This window comes from Platalea leucorodia (assembly GCF_965183815.1).
Source record: "Platalea leucorodia genome assembly, chromosome: 1".
Taxonomy (NCBI): Eukaryota; Metazoa; Chordata; class Aves; order Pelecaniformes; family Threskiornithidae; genus Platalea; species Platalea leucorodia.
This window is the reverse complement of record NC_138823.1, coordinates 92,341,389-92,362,232: the sequence shown is the minus strand read 5'-3', so window position 1 is coordinate 92,362,232 and position 20,844 is coordinate 92,341,389. Positions and strand designations below refer to the sequence as shown.

Genomic DNA, 20,844 nt, shown 5'->3' with positions numbered 1-20,844 from the left:
ACTTGCAGATAGTTATCTGTAAGCAAAGTCTTCTCACTGAGGCTGGAACAGAAAAATAGCTCAGTTGATGAGGAATCTGAAAGTCCACATGCCAGTGCTGCAAAACTTGAAGAAACTGAACACATAAGAAAACTGAAAATACCCCAGGCATATGTAAGAACATGAGGATTTCATCATACTCTCATTAAAGTTAATTTCCTTCTCAAAAAAAAAAAAAAGAAAAAAGGAATGAAACTAAGTTTTCTCTTTGTCAAGACAACATAGCTAGAATCTTTATAACATGTATTTTCCACAAGAACCAAAGCGAATATACTTTTTGCCAAAAACCAGAAACACATACTTCTACTCTTTATCAGGGTCCAAGATTTTTTAAAAAGGCTGCCACTACGCCAAAGCAATACATACCTTCTTCAACAACCAATTTTGTATCCAGATGAAAAAGATGTATATAAAGTTTTCAGAGGGTAACATTCAGCGAATGACTTGAAATATTCTTTCAAGAAGATAAGAACAATTTTCTGCTTAAACAGAAACCTTGTCACATCCTGAAACCACCCTTGGATGCAACAGTTCCACAGCTCCTCATGCATTGAGGTATGTAAATCTCTGCACATCTGGACAACACTAAATTGTTAATAGAAAAGAACAAAATTGTTGTTGGCTAACTTTGTGGCTTTTTTTCAAGCATGTGAAAAACTCAAGTCTGGGAATAAACTGGCAACTTCTCAAGTCCCAGAGTAGGACACATAGAAATATCATGAATTACTTTGCGCATTACCTGGCGCTACATCACCGCATAGCATGCCAGCTGTGACACAGTGAAACTCTGTTTAGAAAGACGCATACTTCATAACTCCGTATCTGGAGAGAAGACTGCTCATTAAGGAGTTTTTCTCCCTTCCCACTCAAATGGGGATATTGAGGGGCTGACGTCAGCTTTAAAGTTAGCCATCAGTTTCTCTGAAAGCTCAGAAAGGGAGGGGGGAAATGGTGGCAGCTACAGCTGCTCGATGACAGTGATTCTGGCAGCAGTTTTCCTAATGACCAAAACCCAACAGCATAGGAGGTGGGCAGCTAATTGTCATATAGAAAGTAAAGCCCAAAACAGAAAAGACTCAATGGGAGAAGAAATCCAAGGAAAAGGTGGAGAAACCTAATATACTGGAGGGGTACAATTTCTTGCTGCTTACAAATACATCCTTTCACTTGCGATAAAAAGTTCAGGTTTAGGCACAACCAGGTCTGTTCTGCAAGCACAGTCATGCATTCAGAGTGTGTTGGGAAACACACTTAAATTATCGTCTTCAGCCAGAACAAGTGTGCAGCTGCTCTTTAAAAGCCTGCTTTCAAATCAAGGCATGGACAAAGCAAAGACAGTAGCTCTAAGCAAGTGATTTCTTTCAAAGCATCCAGAGGCCTGAAAAACATGAGGACTGTTATGGTCAAGTTTGTATATATTGTATCCTCTCTTATTGAGGAGGAGAGTCTAGGGGTTTTATTGGAAATAAAATAATAACCAAGGAAGTTATCAGTTACTTGATTTCCCCCCTTATTAAAAAAAAAACCTTCACCATCAACATCTCCTTCGTGCAAAGTGCTGATCGTCCAAGCCAAGGCAGCCCAGCCAGCCTTGCTCCAGTGGCTGCAGGCAGCCTTTCTGTCTCCTCCCTCTAGGTGGAGAGCTTTACTGTGCCACTGCTGCACAGCCCCGCACGCAACTGGGGACAAGGGAGAGCGCACCGCTACTGCATCATCAGTCTGTCAGAGAACAAGAGTAGGATCTCCATTAAGTATCTGTGCTGGGCCATGCTGCAGAGAAAAAACAGGATACAAAAATGGAGGGTACTCTCAGCTAGTCTTCACACCAACATGAAATAAAGTTCTACAAAAGGAGAACAGCCATTATGGGACTTCTGGGTCATAAGCCTCCCTTTTTTTTCCCCTGCCAGGGTCAGGAAACAATGCCCCAGTCCTGCTCTAAACAGTGCTCTGCTTTCAGATTTTGGACTTGGACTTTTTTCTTATCCCCAAACCATTTTGCCCTCCCCCTCGTCAGCAACAATTTCTCCTCTTGCTCATATCACCACACAGACAAAGTTTCTTTTCCCGTCACAATGATGGGACAGAAACTTGACAAAAGTTTCCATGCCCATCTCATGCTTCACTGCAGTTGACATCAGTTTCAAATAATGAAGGAGGAAGTATAAAGCTGACTTACTCCTCTTCAAACTCCACTGCCAAGAAGCCTGGGCACCCAACAAGGTCCTCTTGCAGGTGTCCAGAACAACAGCACTCCTTAAAAGTGTTTAAGGAAGAGACCCAAAGCACCTTCTCTCTATATCAAGTCTCATTACTTACTGAAACAGTAAATATTATTCACTACAAAGTTCAGCCACCAATGTTCATACCTTGTCATGAGGAATTCATAGGAAAGTTTAAAAGTGGAAGCCTAAGAAAATCCAAGTACAGCTGAGGTACTGAGAATGATGACCAAATCATGGTAACAAAGCAACCAAGAAACCAAGTCAGAATTTGATTTAATAACCACTGATACAGGACTGATGATGCATAATAACAATATTTACCTTCAAGCAGCTTGTTATCTTTCACCATTAACCATTACTTCAGGAGCATCAGGTTTATTCACAACATACTGCAATGCCTAGACAAAGCAATTAATTTATTTAAACCCATAAGCAAACTTCCTTGAAAGAAATACTTATTCTGCTCATGAACAGCACGCAGTTTCACTCTTGCATGCTTCCACTGAAAGGGGGTCATCCTACTTTCATCCTCCATTCCCACTGCCAGCTATATATTCTTGCAATTTTCCCAGCACTAGTACCTGTGTGGCCATCCAAGGTCAACCACAGCTGTAGACCAACCAAAAAACCCTGAAAGAAGGTTTTCAGCTGGAGCACATTTTAGGAGTTGTCATCTTTTCCTAGCTCTTAATTTAATAGCAATGTCCAGCATTAAACCGATCTTCCATTCCCTGCCCTACACACACTCTTGCATCCTGTCTCTCATCAGCTGAGGATTTTGATTTGGCTGGGCTTGACAGCAGCAATGCTGATAAGAGTCATTGGAACAACTTGAACCAGGAGGCAGCAGAACCAGAAATTTACCTTTACGATTTCTCCTCCTCACTCTCTAGTCCCCCCCACCTCCCCAACATTTCCACTGGATTAGTCAGCCTTTTTCCATGTAATTAATGAACTAAGTGTGGCTAAATGTATTAACAAAGATAGCAATGTTAGGAGTGTTAGTTCTGCAAGGCTGGTCTCCATGCTAATTAAGCCATTCCTCCTACAAAATCTCTTAAAAGCCTAATAACAACTTTCAGCTAAACCCGTATCAAATACCTCATTACCTAAACTGTTTAAAGGTGCAACTATATACACATGCATGCTACAGTATCAATACATCTTTGAAATCCATATTAAAGCATTATCATTTGCAAATAAACCTCACATGCATTTTTCAGATGTCAACAAGCTCAGGTACAGACCAGGGAGAAACAGAAGTATATTGGTACCATACCACGTCTGCTAGCCATGTTTCAACAGCAGTCCCAAAGAGGTTGTAACTGGAGCTGAACAAAGACTTGTTTGCTTTATAGATGCCAGGAGCCACACACAGAAAATTGCTCACTTCTGAAACAAGTTACTCTCAGTTCAATTTCTCCAGAGGTTGAGATAATTATGTCCTGGTGTATTATTGCATTAACCGGCACTACCTGGTAGAGGCAAAGCGCCAGTCCTCAGCTGCTTTAAAACGGGGCTCAATGATAACAGTACGAGAGAACAAGTTTTACAGTTCACTCCATGGAAGGTATTTCTCCAAGCTGTCCGAGGAGTGACTGTAGCCACCTAAGCTGTTCCAGATTCACGTTCTGTACACAGTCACTCCTTTGTCCTCCTAACCCCACCATGTACACCAGACCCAAGGGGGAACAACAGAAAGCCCTGCAAGGGGAACTCTGCCTTCCATCATCTGCTCTGCTAAAAGCATGAGACATCCATGTATACACTCAGCAACAGCTGAGGAAAGCCTTTACTACCGTATTCAGTTTTGCTTGCCAGTGTCTGAAACAGAAGCATACAGGCTTTTCTTCACAGTTTTGCTACACCTGGTATTCCCTCAAAGAGGGGAACGCTGCAGCTACACCTCCTATGCTGTCCTGCCAGCCAAGCAGCAATGGCAGACCAGTAAAACAGAGAGGTCAGTATTTTTTCCCAGTAGACTGACAATGGAAACATCAGATGGAGTGAGGCTGCCCACTATCACAGGCAAGCCAGTTTCTCTTTCTGCTTTTCCTCCTAACACAACACTGCACTTGAAGAATTAAAAGTAATGAACATTTTCAACATATGGATTTTTATGACCAAAAACCTCAAAAGGAAAAAGAGTCAGAAGGTCTCTCTGCAAAAATTAATCCTGGAATTAATGTGATTCATTTGAAAACTTACCAAGTGTTGTCTTATAAGAGTTATTATACATGAACACCTGTAAGGAGCCAGCTATTAATAGTACCAATGAAACTGTTGGTACAAAAACAAAGAAGTGCTACTTGTGGCACTGTGATTAAGGCTGTGTCAGCAGTTTGATTTTCATGACTTTAACACCCAGCTGTAAAAACGGCCTTTAGCAGAAGCAAGCATATTGTGCCTGTATCCATAGGGAGCCTGGTTTCTGTTTTCACTGGGTAAAATGTAAGAGTCAACTATATTTTAATACATAATCTCCAAATAGTTAATATCCAGAATTTGCAAGTCGGTTTTGGACATGATGATTGCCAAATAGGACTACACCTCAAAAGACAGTTTGGTAAATGCTGCAAGACAGAAACTTGGTAAAGCAGAAGAAACTGAGAAATAGAGTGTGCGATTTTCTATTTTGGCATATGTTCTTCAAGAATTAGAGGTATACCAAAGAAACTGTGTCTTAATACACAGTTCACAGCTATAGATCTTTGTAACTTGGCCACTATTTGCTTAAACACAGAACGGCATTAACAGATTTATATGTTTGAAAATGCACCATTTAAAATTCTTCAAGCAAGGAAATCTGTAACCAAATAATAAGCAGTGAGTGATTAGCCCTGTGCATGCACAAAATTAAAAGCTCCACTTATGCTGACACGGGACCCATGTCTGTCCCAAACATGAAAAATGCAGCATTTCAATAAAACGTGTTAAGGATATACTACTGAAGAGGCCCTGCAATAAAAGAACATCATCTTTTAAATAAAAAGCAGAGTCAAACCACAAACAGAGTGCAACCAGAATCCAAAAGAAATTCTTGCCAGTGTGTTTTGATGCATCAGGCATACTGCAGTGATTCTGGATTTTATTCTATTTAGCTATCAAGTTTAATTATGACAAACATTACAAAGTAGCTTAGAAGGGTAGCACCCTTGACTGCCTCACTGTGGAAAAGCTGTAACGTCTTAGTTGTTATATTTAGTAAGATAATTTAATTAAATAGTGAATTTCAATAATCTGATTCCCCCCCACACTAATATATAAAAAAGAGCTATGTTTCTTCCACATACATAATGCCAAAGGCAGTACAGTCCTACCGTAAAGAGAGAACCAAGAATATTTTTCCTCCTGGCCTTTCCTACATCTTTTCCCTTTATCCCACATTTAAATGAAGCCTCCTCAGTAAGATAATCAGAGGAACATGTGGAACTACAAAGGTTTGAAGGCAACGCAGCTGACAAATTCTGTAGATTTATAAAGCCTTCCTTCCTCCATCTTTCCCTCCACCCCAAACATGCTAGAGGGAAAGCTGAACACACACAAAATGTTAATCTAAAGGGAAAACCCCCTATCTGGACTGTTAAGAGCAATCTTTTAAGCCTTATTGAGAGTTTGTTTTTGTTTGTTTTTTTTTTTTTTTTAAAAGAAAATTTGAGTTGATAACTAGCCAATGTCATTCCCATAAGTTCAAATTATTTCTTAGGGAAAGCAATTAAAAAACAAAATCATCAAAACCACCCCCACTGAAAGTCAAGAAGTGGTCAGGATCAAACTGGCAACATTATTTCACTCAGCATATTGAATCGCTCACAAGATTTCAGACCTTCATTAGGAATGTGGGCTCGTACTTCCTTCAAAAGAATCTCTCTTTAATTGACTTTTGGCCACCCTTTCCCTTTTCCTACCATCCAGGGCTATAAACTGGCCCCATCTTGTCTTTCAACACACACAGGCCATACAGTAGGTGCTAACATTTGTAAGTAATTATAGGGAGGTTTTCCAAGGGGAACATGGACAGTCGTTAGCTTACACTGAAATGCCACAGTCTCAATGAACCAGAAGACAAAAATACCTGAACTCTCCAGAGAGTTTTGGAAGCAAAACCATTACATTCCTGGCTGGAAGTATGGTTTAACATCAAAGTCACAGTACACACGTGAGAGACAGCAATGTAAGGCACATCAAGGCCAAGCAAGGTGGAAACCAAACCTGCCAGTCAGTCTCTCAAACAGAAAGCCTAGAGGGTCAGGGATGGAGAAGACAGCAGAGACAATGGAGCTGCAGTGGGGTGCAGAGGGTGCTCAGGAGGCAGGTAGTGATTTGGAAGTATCATTCCTCTTCAGATCAGCTCCAAAGGAGCAGTCTCACAGGATCAGTACCTGTAAAAGCACCCAGTCCCCATTTCTTTAATTGCATATACACGCATTTACTGCACAATATGCTCTTCTTACTACAAGAAATGACACAAGTAATCAAATTCTGTCACCTTTCCTTATCCTATAGAGTGCTTCAGGTAAAATAAGTGCTTCTTCATTGCAAGATGAGTTGCCAACTCAGGACAACACAATCATAAGCCCCATCAGGCAGCCACCCTAAGCACCCTTCACAGTCAGTGGAGCAGATATGCATATAGCCAATACAATTCACAGCGCCAGTCGTCTTATCCCAAGGCAGGCACCTGCATTTGCTCAAATAAGCCTGGGCTCTCAATCAGATAGAGGGTTCTCACGCACCAGAACAACTGCCTAGACAGCTTGCTCAGGTGTAGAAACAGTTTAAGCAAGAAGGTTCGCACCCGAGATGACAGAATCCATCACCAGTAACATGGGCTCTTACAAAGGAAATGAAATGGCTTCAATTCATTAGTGAAAGTTCACCATCACATTTTGAAGTCACACCAAGTAAGTCCAAGAGAAACTCAACCTACTTAATCAGTGTCAAGAGTAAGCTGTATGTCTGCCACTGCAAGTACTAGTTACAACATTAACTGATAGGGAAGTTGTATATTTCAAATGCATGTGTGCACTCATTTCCTGCTTTACACACCTTCATATTAACTAAAAGTAACTTAAACCATCATTTTACAGTTCATTCAATTTATCAAAATCAAAACTACAGCATTATTGCTTAGGGAAATACAGTAGTCTTAAGGTTCTGTTTGTTTCCAATGTGCCAAGTCTGTGTTACACTTCCCTTTAATCGATCCAGACAGACAGATGTGAGATCCTGGGATATGATTAAAACTGACAGAGTTCATGTGTGACAGAGCTGAATTGCACTGTAAAAGGAATTAGCAGTTAGTATTTCCCCATCTGAGTTACTTTCCAATTTTAAGAAAGTCCGATCTCTCGTGCTGTTTAAACAAGAAAAGCAACAGGCAATGTAATGATTTGAAATTACACCTACATTTCACAAATCAAAAATTGCAGCATAATAATGCATTTCCACAAAGGTGTTTTTTATAACATGACTAAATAGTGATCCAGCATAACTGCAAGAGTATGGAAGTACAAAGGTATTACCAACAGAAATACAGCAAGTATCATTTTGGAGACACAGACAGTATTAAGACTCCTATTTCATTCTTGAATAATGAAGAACTCCCAAATTAGCGAAAAAATCCTCTTCTCATTTTAAAATGCAGGAAAAGGACTGAAACAGCTGCACTATATATTCAACTATAAGGGCTGCAATAAGAGCATAGGAACATTTAATGCGTATCAGGTGACCTTCAGAATTTTAAGAAATCAAACACACAAAGCAAAACCACACAGTTACAAGTTTTCAGTCTCAGATCAGCTGCGAGTATGACTATTACCCTAAAACAGGCTGGCAAGGGCACAAACTGAAGTTTAACTCTTAGTCTTTATGATTTCCTTGCCTTCACATCTTCAAGAGTAACTCTCCAACTTTATTTCACCTTCAGAAATAAAACGATGTATGCTACTGAGCCTGCAGACCTACAACCACAGAGGCCCTGCTGCTGTTCAAAGGCCAGCCAGATTCTGAAACGGCTTCCAGCATCACTGCAGACACTGAGGGCAAAAAAACGCATCAACTTGTAAGCAAAGAGGCTGTGAAGTTCTGCTGGTACAGACTAGGTTTGGGCTTCAGCAGAGCAACACTTGACCAGTAACAGCCAAATCAGCACCAGCAAAGAAGCTTCTGGGCTGTGTCTTCTTAAGTATTCCCATGGATCACAGATACCTCACAAAACCACCTAAAAGACAGAAGAATATAACATTCTGCATGCAGGTCTGAAGAGCTCTGCATCCCTTTTATACTGTACATCTTGCAGGATTTTAATAGTATTTTAATTTCAGAAGCAAACAGCATGCTAAATTTCAGCAGGAATATGTTGACAGACTACTACTGTGTGATCATGGGAAAGGTTTCACTGACATCAAAACCACAATTATTTAGTGGTATGAAATGCAGAAAGTGTAGCCAGAAATTTCAGCTTTTCAAAAACAAACCTGCTCCACAGTAATGTTTATGCTTTTAGAGAGCAATATCAGTGCTTAAGGAGGCAAGGACACCAACCAGCAGCCAAAGATAAAGTGGCTGTTCCTTATCTTTCTAAAAGAAATCGCAATGAAGAGGAAGCTATGGATCACCACCAGTATCACTGATGAAGCCAGCCATTATTAATGCATCTGAAGAGATCCTGCATGCATGAACCAAATGTTAGGAAAAAAGCAAACAAAATAACCACACCCCATGACAGCATGCCTGCAATTTGACAAGTAGCAGACTAAACTGTCAGATGATGTTTCCCATTTCCAGAATAGCAGCCACAGAAGTACATAGGTAGGGACTACAGTAGCAGTCAGAAGAGACTGCAGTATATCAAACTAGAAGCATAAAAATCAGAAGCGGGGTATCTACAGGAGCAGTCAGGAGTATTCCCTGCCTGACTTCAGGTTTTATTTCCTTCTAGCCATATATACCATTCCACATGCCTTGGGAAAGGCTTATTTCCATTCATAAGATGCTAAATATGTTCAAGCTACTTCTGGCATGGGTTCAGACGTTGTAGGATACAAATAAGGGAACTGTCTACTCTTTTCAAGTTGCTACGTGTTTTCTGATTGTTTTGGATGGCACAGTTTGGGTGGTTTAAGGCTTCCATTGCAGTATGGTGACATGCTACCTCAAAGTGCCTATGAATACACAAGAACAGTTACAGTAGACCTGACAGCATATCTATTACCACATACTTCAGCACTATCCTGGAAGGTGGAGCTTTATAGAGGTTTGTATGTGATACTCAAGACATTCAAAGAATGTCATCTCCTCAGGAACTTGGAAGTGGAAAAAAGCCAAGAGGCACATATTCAATAGCTAGGCAGGTGTCAGATATGCAGCAGAGACAACATTATCTTCTCATTACAGCAAAAGCACTCAACTAGACATTTAACATGACAAATTTTTTTCTTTCTGCATTAGACTTCACCACAGGCTGTAGGAATTGTCCTTTGAGAAGAACTTCCTAGCAGCAATAAATGGGTCAAATGACAGCTAAAGCAAAGCCCTGCAGAAATCTTTTAAGAATTTGACTGTATTTTACCATATTTAATAGTTACTCAGATTTTTCCAAAGCAAGCCTATTTTCTTCCTGTTATTTCAAAGGTGTTCAGGCACAGAAAATACAGCACAAGCTAGTTTCTCTACTTGGAAACTCTGCAAAAAGGCAAGATCTGTGGCATCCCACACCCAAGGCAAGTACATTTTTGTGGCTGACATACCTGTTGGATCACTGTACTTAGCTGGGCATCATTACAAAGGTGTTGTGATATTGTCAACTTTAACTGACCAATTTAACTGCACGATGCAAGCTGTACCATTATTCAATGCAATAGAGTTGTCTCAGTGTACAGTATCAAATGCTCTTCAATGGTACTTACCACTGAACTAACTGGAACCAGATCATAAAAGTCAATGGACATGTCCTTAGACTTAATTTGCTTACTTTCAGATGACATTTCTGAGTTAAAGCAAAATTCATGCTTCCCATTTAAAAAAGAGACTTTAACAAGAAATAGTCATGAAGAAGGAAGCCTGCCTTAGGTATACTACTTTGTGTGTATTTGTGAATAACTGAAAAAAAAATAGTTGTAACATTTACATTGCACATGAGGAAGTTCAATTGCTTAATGACACATGTAAAAAGCACAGGTGACAACAGATAAGCTAGTTTACATCAACTTGTTTGGCAGGCTTTACAAAACCTTCATTATGGATTTAGATTGTGAAGTCTAGGCACGCCCTAGAAATGGAACAAGTTATAGGGACTTTCCAGTAATAGAGAAGACTGGAGAGGATTCTGCTCTTTCACCTCACCTCCTATAGCTTTGCTTAATTGAAAATTTTGGATATGTATATGAACTGGGGGATTCAGTTATATGACCCAAAGGAATTCCTTAGCTGAGATCCTGAAAAAACAATCAGTGAATTTATATGAAAGAAGCAGGAGGTGACAAAAATATTAAGAAAAATCTTTTATTTTGCTCATTTGGCTAAAAAGCAACCCAAGTAGCAAGAAGAGATTTAGACCAAGAGAGAACATGCACCTGTGAGAGGAAATTAGACATCTACCACACCGCTGACTTGCTCTTGTATTGTTGTTCACCTAGTGCTTCAAGGAAACCATGTTTTCCAAAATAAGACTGAGTTGTGCTGCAACAGTGTAGGAGGAGAAGCAGAGCCGACAAGTTTGTAAGAACAGACACTTAATCAGGACTCTACTCCAGACCCAAAAGTCTGAAGAAGCTGGGATAAAGTAGCTAGAAATTGTCAAGAAAGAGAAAGTACTTCCTGCCTCACAGACTAAATGAAAGCATAGGTAAATGCAAAGAAACTCAGCCTCAGTACTCCTCAGAGAAATAAGGTGTGGGCAACAGGAAGCACCACTAGGATGAATACCAGTATCACAACTGCACTGAAAAATCTTTTATTCAGCTTCCTTGTATTACAAGAATCAGAGTGGTAACCTTTGATGTGTTCTTCACGCAGGCCATCACCAGGTTTAAGCACTCAGTTTTCCTTGTCCTTCTGCATAGCTATCTATTTTCTAAGAAACTGACTCCCTTGTGCAGAAAGCTCAACAGCCAAAAGGATCTGAAAGAGAATCAGAGGAGAAGAGACCAAAACTTAGTGGGAGAGGATGAAGTCACAAGAAAAAGGTTTCCACAGGAGTTCTCTCTTCAGTTTGGATTGGCTGTAGGTACATAGAACAGATGATGTTTCAACTCTTTAAAAACTTAGGATAGAGAAATACAGGTTCTGTCTACACTGGCAGTCAGCAATCTTCATTAACTTTAAAACCCACAAACAAAAAAACCCCAAGACTAAGCAAGTAGCATGCTGCTGGCAATGGGATATTCTGCTCTCCTTGTTGGTCTGAGCAACAGTGGCAATAGCTCCCTATGGCCATCCACAGCATCAGAAACTTTCATGAGAAATGTTGCTTGGAGGAAGTCAGCTTCCCAAGCCCAAATTGGGTGCCATGCTTCTATTTGTTTCATATCTTGGCACCATTAACATGAACTATATAATTTTATTTTTCCTGGAACATTCTCAGTATTTTATCTACTGTCACAGGTACACATCACAGTATACAGTACCTTATAATTCACTTGCTGTTCACAATGTTTTTCAATCCACATCCTGTACATATCCTGTTCAAACACAAGGAATCAGATTGCCTGCACTGGTCCTTGAGTTAATACCTGCTAGCTGAGCCAGGCTACCAGAACTTCCCTCTTCAGTAAGCAATAGAGAATAGACTTCACTGGCAGTCACAAACACTGAGAAAAGCTGTGCAAAGATGGAAAGAAAAAAGGGAAGTTAATACATCAAGACACATGAACTAATCCTGTATCAGCCATACTTTTTACCACAAATATCTTCTAGCCCACTTATGTTCAAGCACCACCAACAACTGTACTATTCTGAAAGGCAATGGAATACAGCTGGGCTCCTCTGGGCAGGCACAGAGAATAGCCAATGTCCTGGACTCCCAGTTGTGGGAGAAGACGAAAGCCTGCCAGTCTGCACATATTGTTGTAGGGTATGAAACACAGACGAAAGCTTTAGCATTGGACCACATCCTTATAGATTCCTTTGGTAAGATGCCAATGCATTAGCTGAATTAGACTATCTGGTAACCCTCCTCCCTTCAAAGGGGGAGCCAAGACAATCAAAATTCAGGCATCTTTCTAAAAATAAAACCTCTGTTTTCAGATAGTATTCTAGTCTCCTATTTCAGTATTTGTTACACTATTTTTCAATAATACACCTTTTTCTCAAGAGTTTTGGATGAAACTTGATAGCAACGCTTCTTATTTATATCCTGAAAAGGGAAAGACCTGGAATTATATTTTAGGCAAGCTTGGGTTTCATGCCACAGCCACTATTCATTTGCTGCAGAGTTTTCAACAAGCTGCTTATGCCATCTTGTCACAAATTGCAGGTGTTCAACACCTGATACTGTGGAGGACTCACAGAATCATACAAGTTTATGTTGGAAGGGACCTCTGTGAATCACCCAGTCCAAGATCCCTGCTCAAGCCAGGGTCAACCAGAACAGGTTGCTCAGGGCCACATCCAGTTTGGTTTTGAATACCTCTGGGGACCCACATGCCACAACTTCTCTGGTCAGTCTGTTTCAGTGCTTGACCACTCTCACCATTTAAAACAAAGTAACCCAAAAAAACCAAACAACACACACCCTCTCAAGTTTAAATGAAGTTTTTGTATTTCAGTTTGTGCCCAAATTAGCGTTCCTACATCTCTGCATCCTCAAACTAAGAGAAGGATGTTCAACACATCTGAAATTCTCACTCAAGACAACTCTTGGCTACTCAGAGACAGCAACTGAAACAGAGTACCTGGTTTCAAGGAAGACAATATTTGTTTAAGTGAAAAGGCAGCAACATTAATATTTAGCTTTAGCCAGAAATCAAGACAATATTTGTTTTAATGAAAATGCAGCAATGCTAATATTTAGCTGCAGCCAGTTTCAGCAAAAGCTATCCTATTTCTGTGCAGAAAACCAATCCTTTGGATTTTACCCTTCACCTGGCAAACCAATGTCTTTTCTCTGGTACAACAGGCTATGATGTTTCTCTGCATCTGCCTTCCAAGTATACGCACACTCCCCAGCGACAAAAACTCCCACCTCACTACTTGATACTTAGAAAAGAAGCTTTTCAGAGAAGTTGTTTAACTGTTTCCTTTACAACTGTTCTCCAAGAAACAAAGTCTTTCAGCCACAGAGTATCAGAGTTTTATAGTCACACTCCATACCAGCTATGCGTTACTTTTTTTTAAATGCTAAGCAATGAGTCATGTTCTCTTATTACTGATAGTTTGCCCCACAGAGTCTGTCTTGCTTGATTTCATTCTCAACAGCCAGATTAAAAAAAAAAAAAAACAAAAACACAAAACAACTTAACTTCAATTCACAACAGCAAATCTTGCTTTCTCAGTATCTTTTTTTCTGCCTCGCAATACAGTTAGCCTTTCTCAAACTATGAGCTGTAACACCTGCATAAGACTTGCAGTACACATGTATAGGGGTTTGGTGTGTTACAGGAATAGCAAAGGCCATAAGCAACTGATTGACCTGATACCAGAAACAGAGGCTTACCCCACATCCTACCTACATCAACCTATTAAAGAGAATGTTCTTGCATTTCTGCATGCACACTCACTTGTCAGTCGTATTTACACTATCTTAGGGTTTGGTTGAAACTTCTGAGGCTGCTACCTTAAATTTTGCCAAATGGCAGTTGAATTCGACAGAACTGTAGGCAAGGGAGCAGAAGCTGGTGCTAGTACTGCTGCTGTAAGAGCTCTCACAAGGCAGAAACACAACTGCTTTCTTCATTTACAATTTGCAGTAGCCTCTAGCCATGTATTGACACTTGAGTTAGTGCATTGCTTCATTCAAAACTTAGCTTTATAAGTGCCTGTTGAGTGATCTTGGTCTACAAACTCTTACCTTACTGTCTCTTCAAGTAAAGCAGGACAGCACCAGACAAGATAGACATTATTCACTGCTCATAATCCAGTGACTGAGGGGGGAAAAGTAGAAACATCAACATATAACCTTGTCGTTAGACTCAGCAAGAGTATTTCTTGGTATTTCTCCAAGAAGTCAAATATCTAAATACTCCTACAAGCATCAGTGTACAGAAAGACAATCAGACTGATTGCAGTGCAATTAGACTTTCTGGAAAGATATTTAAATGCAACTTTAACAGACATTTAGTCACAGTGCCTATAAAACAATGCTGTCAGAGTACTGCTTTAGTAGCTTCCCCAAATAAGAGACAAGACATATCTGCATATCTAGAATTAAATTTGTTAATTATTCTGGTATTTGATTCAAACCTCCCATTTTTACAGAGTAATTCTTCAAGGTATCAAAGCTTGAGAAGTCCAGCACATCTATTTTGCATTGTGAAAACTCTTCCAATAAGAGTCACATTCTAGTTTTGTAAAAAAATATTTTCATTTTAATACACACAAACAGGCCTGTTTCATTTGAAATACTTTTCCTTAAATGAAGAAAAGTGCTATGCATTACTCAAGTAGCCTACCAGCAGACCAATACCTACATGACACTTCAGAAATGTTTTATCCATCCAACCACAGCAATTGCCTTGCTGTGGAAGTCATTTTAGCAAAACAGCGAAGCATGGTTCATCCCACTGCTGTGGTGTGAGAAAGGAGATAAGGGAAATCTCAATACTGCAAAAGGAGTATACAACGCCACTGGCTGCATACTTAGAGTCTCTTATCAGTAATGCAAAGTGGTAGAATGATACTGATTTCACTCTAACTCCATGGGTAAATGCAGAATTTAGAGGTTCATTTATCTGCTTTGATTTCATAGAGACTAAGGTCCAGCCCTTGCAGCCAGAATGCCATTTGAGTCCTGACGATGCAATTACGGAATTTGTTTTCCTTTGTGGGTTCACCATGCATATTGCAAACTCATTCTGTTATTTGTCCAAAGGTCACAAAATCACCTTCCTATCAGTAACACTCACCCTCGCAGAGACCTGTCCTTTCAACATCTGGTAGCTAGAAGAGAAGCAAGACACATGAACTGGTTTTGTGAACTGATGCAGTAAGCTGGCACACAGCACAAGCCTCCAGTCACTCACTATACAGAAGAACTTATGCAGACAGCCCATCTTCTTCTGGCATCCTGTGAAGTCTTATGAATCCCATCAGAAGTTCAAAAATCAGAAGTTACAGCTGTGCCATATCTCCATGGTATATTTCAGTTAAAAGCTGCATCGTCAGTCAATTGCCCCATTGTCAAAATATAGCCCTACCTGAGCTCAACTCTTTCTCCATCATAGCAGAAACAAAATCCCATCTTTTGTCAGTGGAAAAGATAGACAATCCAGATGTTCACCGCTATACAGAAGTTCTGAAAAATAAAATGAGTTGTCTGATTTCAACACTATGATTAAGCACACTTGCTATGGCATCATCTCAACTCAGGAAGGGCTGCTACAGTTCAAGCAGCACCTTACTTGGCCCAAGAATACTCTAAAGACAAAAGCACAGCTCTACATTTGCCTAAAATTGTCACAGCCCAGTTAAGTCAATACTTCTCTCCCACCTACCCTTGTTCCAGGAGCCAGGCACTACAGGGCCTTAGTTCAAATACTCTCAGCATACACTGGCCACATGCAAACAAAAGCAGGTTCCTTATACAATGTGCCAACTTGCTTTTAAAAGAGATTTGCTGTAGCAGAAGGAGCCCAGTTTAAATAAGGGGAGTTTACCATCCAGTTCTGTTCTCTGCCTTCCTCAGTCTGAAGGGATCTAAGCCCTTATCTGCCACCTTGAAAGAGCACCAGTTCCAAGGAAGACTGTGAAACAGACCAATTCTCTTTAGCTCAGTAATTAACATAACTACCTGGGAAAGACAAAGCCTGAGCTCTAGCTTCTAATTCAGCGTATTTGTACATTTTACACATGGTAATTAAGTTAAAAACAGATGGCACTAGGATTTTCTCCCAGGAGGTGGGACATGCAAGTCTGCCTATTCTCAGGTAATAAACAGAAACCAGATCTTCCATTTCTGGGTGAGGCCTCTCCAAATAAAACAAAAGCTATTATGTAAAAATAAAGGGAGTGAAAAAGGGGCAAGGAACAAGTACTACAGTGACTTCCTTTAAAGTTCATCTAAGAAGAGAGGGATGAGGATTCCTAGCTGCAGATCTCAAAATGGTGGAAGACTGCAGGACCCCAAAAGAGGCCACCCTCAACATAAAACTTCCATGCTAAGCCAAAAGTTGGTACAGTCTTGTCACTAAAGCATCCAACCTCCCTGGCTAACTTTCAGGCAGCCCAGGCCTTTACTATCTCTGGCTCTCCACACGTTCCAATACTAAATAATATGCCTGACAAAGGTTAAATTAAGATGGAAGAGCTGCTTTGAAAATAGAGAAAAATAACATAGAGAGCACAGTACTGAAAGAATCAAGGTGTTATAGCTACAGGCCTCTAACTTACTATCTTTTATGAAGAGAAACGTATTTCTGTCAACAAACTGGAAGACTATCCACACAGCACCAAAGTAGTCCTTGGGAAAGCTCTGACTGCGCTCTTGCTAAAAATAAACATCAAGCAAAAATGTTAGTGTATACAGATTATTAGTTTTTCCTCTCCTCAGACGTAGTAACATCACCTCATCAGACAGCTACTTGGAGGGGTTTCTTCAGCCCACTATTGGCAGGCAGAAGAGCACGCACCAAAAAGTGTTGTAAGAACACACAAGAACAGGCATAATGAGGTAAACCACAAACAGCAGGTGAATGTTCAAAGCATAGAGCAGGTTTTCTTGGATAACAGATGAAAGCTGCTCTGACACTATATTGCCTCTGGATTTACTCCCTCACAAAAGGTCAGATGGCTCTTCTACTACAAAAAAAAAAAAAAAAGAGCATTGACTACCATTGTCTCAGAGGGAAAGAGCAACATGTTTGTTTTGACATGTACTTTTCCACAGTGCTCATGGCTTTCTAAGCAATCCACACCAGGACCTCAAGTGGATCTGCAAGCATACCAGGACAAGTCACAGTTGAAGGGGAAGAAGTTCTTCCATGTATGAAGCCATCACGGATTAAATGCAAGCCATAAAGGAAAAAAGCTGTTCCACTGGGATTCTAAGATGAGTATTAATGCTTACTGTGCAACATTACCTACTTAACAGGTTATACCAATCATAGAAAATACATCCTCTGAGCAGAAGTCATTCAGCACGTTCCAAGAGATAAGCAACGTGCAAGCAGAGCAGTTTTTTCCAGGCAGCGGGCAACATCTACATTGCAAATAAGGTGTTCCTCAAATATGACTAAGCATGTCCAGGACAGCTTTCATTTATCACCCACTTGCTAGCAAAGACGCAACAATGCAGACCTCTGTGTGGGCAAACAATCCAACAAAATATCTAAGCTGCCTTTTGGTAGTGTAGCAGCAAAAGCTACAAACTGCATACATCAACACTCCTGCAGGTCTCACCAGGTTAAAACTCACCACCGGAACATCTTTTTTCACAGTGCAGAAGCTGCTCCAAGGGAAACTGTGATTTTTCTTTCCATGCCACTTTTCTCCTGCACCTTCCGCTCAAAGCACCAGGCCTCTGAGAGCATCATTATCCCTATGAGTAATACAGCCAAAAAAATTGGAGACTGCAATGAACGCACATGAATACAAAACAAGCGGCCTGGGGAGATGCTTTTGTCATCCGTTCAGGTCTGGGTGTAAAGCAGGTACTGACTGTAAATGCATGGCTGCCCAGTATGTCAAAGAGACAGGTGACAAAGAGCCCCTCTGAGTGACAAGCCTGCTCAGATCAAACCCGACTGCAGGCTGCCTCGCTCCTGCACTGGTACCACCGCACTGCTACCTTCACCACTTCAGACCATCAGGATGAAGAGTCCCAACACTGGCTCCTTGTACCATGTGGCTCCTTTCTCATTGACGCTCACACCTCACCTCAGCACAGGTTTAGCTGATTTCTTAGGAACTCCTAGTAAAGGTTACCATAAGACAGTCCAAAGCCGAGATATAAAAGTGATGCACCCCACTCGTACACACCTAGTGAAAAAGCACCGCAACCCCCCAGGCAAACAAGCCCCAGCCACGTGTGGGTGAGGCCCGAGAAGCCTCTTCCCCCGGGGCGGTCCGCCGGCCGCCGAACCGGCCGGGGGCTGTCAGAGGGAGCTCCCGCACGCCGCGGATCTGGCGGCACCAGCCCTGGGGGGAAGCGGGCACCGGGGACGGGGACAGCCGCCCCGTTGCAGGGTGCTTCGGGGGCTGGGAACCCACCCGCCGGGATGCGCCCCCGGGGAGGGCAGCCCCACGCCGAGCCCTCCGCCTCCCACGCGCGGCCTCAGTCACGGCTGCCTACGGGCGCCTCACGGCCGGTCCCCCCCCCGCCTTCCCCTCCCCACCCCCACGCCGCCGGGAGCCCCGCGAGACCCAGCCCCCGCGTGGGGAAAGCCCGGGAAGGAGGGCAGCCCCCACCGTTACCTGCCCGGTGATGCCGGTGATGAGAGCCACCTTCCTGCCGTTGACCTCTTCGCCGCCGTCTCCCGCTGCCGCGGCGCAGGCACACGCCGCCTCCGCCGCCGGCTGTGCCATCCCGCCGGCGCTGGCGGGCGCGGCCCAGGTGTGGCGATAGCCCGGGGTGGAGGCGCGACCGCCGGGGGCAGGCTCAGGGCGCTAGGGGCGGGCACGGAGGGGAGGATGCCTGCCGCCCCGAGCGCGCCTCGCACATGGGCTGCCGCCACCCGGGGGCTACCGCTGCCGCTCCGGCCGCCGCGGCATCTCCGCACTCGCCGCCCGCCGCCGCTCCCGCCCCGCGGCTCCCGCAGGTGAAGCCCCCCCCGCGCCGCCGCCGGCCCAGCCCACGCGCAGGCGCGCACCCGCCAGGCCGCCCGGGCTCGCGCTCCGCTTTAGCCGCCCCTCCCCTCGTCTCGCCCCGCCCCTCTCGGCCCCGCAGCCAATCAGGAGCCTCGGCACTTCCTTAAAGGGACAGGAGACGCAGCTGGCCGCCCGGCAGCGTCGCAGCGGCCGGTGCGGAAGCGGGCGCGGTGATTGGGCGAGAGCGGGCAGCGGGGGGGGCGTGGCCTGGGCCGTAGCGGCGGAGGAGCGGAGCCCCCGACTTCCTGACCGCGTGTCGCGGAGGGGCTTGCGGCGGCGGCGCCACGTGAGAAGAGCGGAGCGGGCCGCGGACCCGCCCCTCCCCGGGCGCCGGCGGCACGGAGCGCACAGCGCCCCCTGCGGCGTGGAGGAGCGGGCGGCGGCGGCGCCGGCGGCACCGAGTAGGGCGAATTGAGGCCCGGAGGAGCGGAGGCCGCCGCAGCCCCTGGGCCCATCGCCGCCCCGCCGGGCCTCCTGCCCGGCCCCGGGGCCTGCGTTGCACATCAGGGAGCAAACCCGGGAGTGCCCCCGCGGCGGCAGGCGGCTCCAGATGCGAGGCGCAGGGTCCTCCAGCCATCGGGCAGGCAAAGCTGCGCAAAGGCGGTCCGCCTGGGCCTTCCCGCCGGCCGAAGCGCTTCTTTATACCCGGCCCAAAGCCTTCCGGAAAAGGCACTTGTAATAAATATGTCCCCTCCTGGTGAAACGCTGAAGCAGCACCCTCTTTTACGGAGGCTGCGTGTCGCTGTACCCACAAGGAAGAAGGGGCCTGCCCGTATTTCACTCTTAATCCCCGAAGGCTGTCACGCCAGAGCGTCCTCATTGCATGCTTGGGTGGTGGGCCCTCTGCGTGCGCAGCCAATCGTATTACCACAATTGTACTATTATTACGGCTTATTACAGCGTGTGGTCAAGAATTACTTGGTGTCACTGAAAGCCCGTAATATACTTAAAAAAAAAAAAAAAAAAAGTGAAGCGTGGGAGCGTATTGCCTTTCAAGTGGAACCGTACTCTGAAATCCTGAATGCTTTTTTGCACGCTGCTCCCCCCGCTCTCAGTTTAAATCCCCTTGTTGCAGCCTCGTAGTCTGTGATGGAATGAAGAAACTGTATTGTGTCACGGTTGCTCTGTCGCAAGATGTCATCCCACTTGTACCATTTCTGCATCTTGTTTCCGAAGCCTTTTCTGAGGCACATGCAATTTTATAAAGTTGGCGACATTGGCTACTACTTCTGCAAACTGATTTCATTCCACTAGTGATTGCTTTCTAGGTGTACGATCTCAGATTTGAAAGAGGAGAGACACCACAAATAATATGAATGCCACCCTCTCAATTTTAAAATGACACTGGAGACATAAAAAGACATAGAATTCTGAGACTTTCAGGACTCTGTGCACCAGAAATAAGGCACAAAACTTACTTCTATTTAAAAATTTAGGATTTGAGATTAGAGGGAGTTAGGAGCGAGTTTTCTTCATTTACGTATTTATATAGATCATTCCCTCTCCTGCTAGATCTAAGCTGCATAAAGCAATGCATGAGCTACAACATTACAGCTTGTCCTTTATGTGGCCAGATAAGCTTGCCATTTCTAGCTTTGACTGGCAGTCCATTAAATGT

At 43.3% G+C, this 20,844-nt stretch overlaps 1 protein-coding gene across 1 annotated transcript in view; it reads right to left on the bottom strand.

The window, feature by feature from the left end:
• The window catches only part of GMDS (GDP-mannose 4,6-dehydratase), a gene marked incomplete at its 5' end in the record, with an annotated part of 433,056 nt that extends 414,112 nt beyond the window's left edge, over positions 1-18,944 (bottom strand). Inside the window, one exon of the mRNA XM_082306673.1 lies at positions 18,834-18,944. Within this exon, the coding sequence (XP_082162799.1) occupies positions 18,834-18,944 (111 nt within the window). The remainder of the gene's footprint in view (positions 1-18,833) is intronic.
• Positions 18,945-20,844: the final 1,900 nt, after the last annotated feature.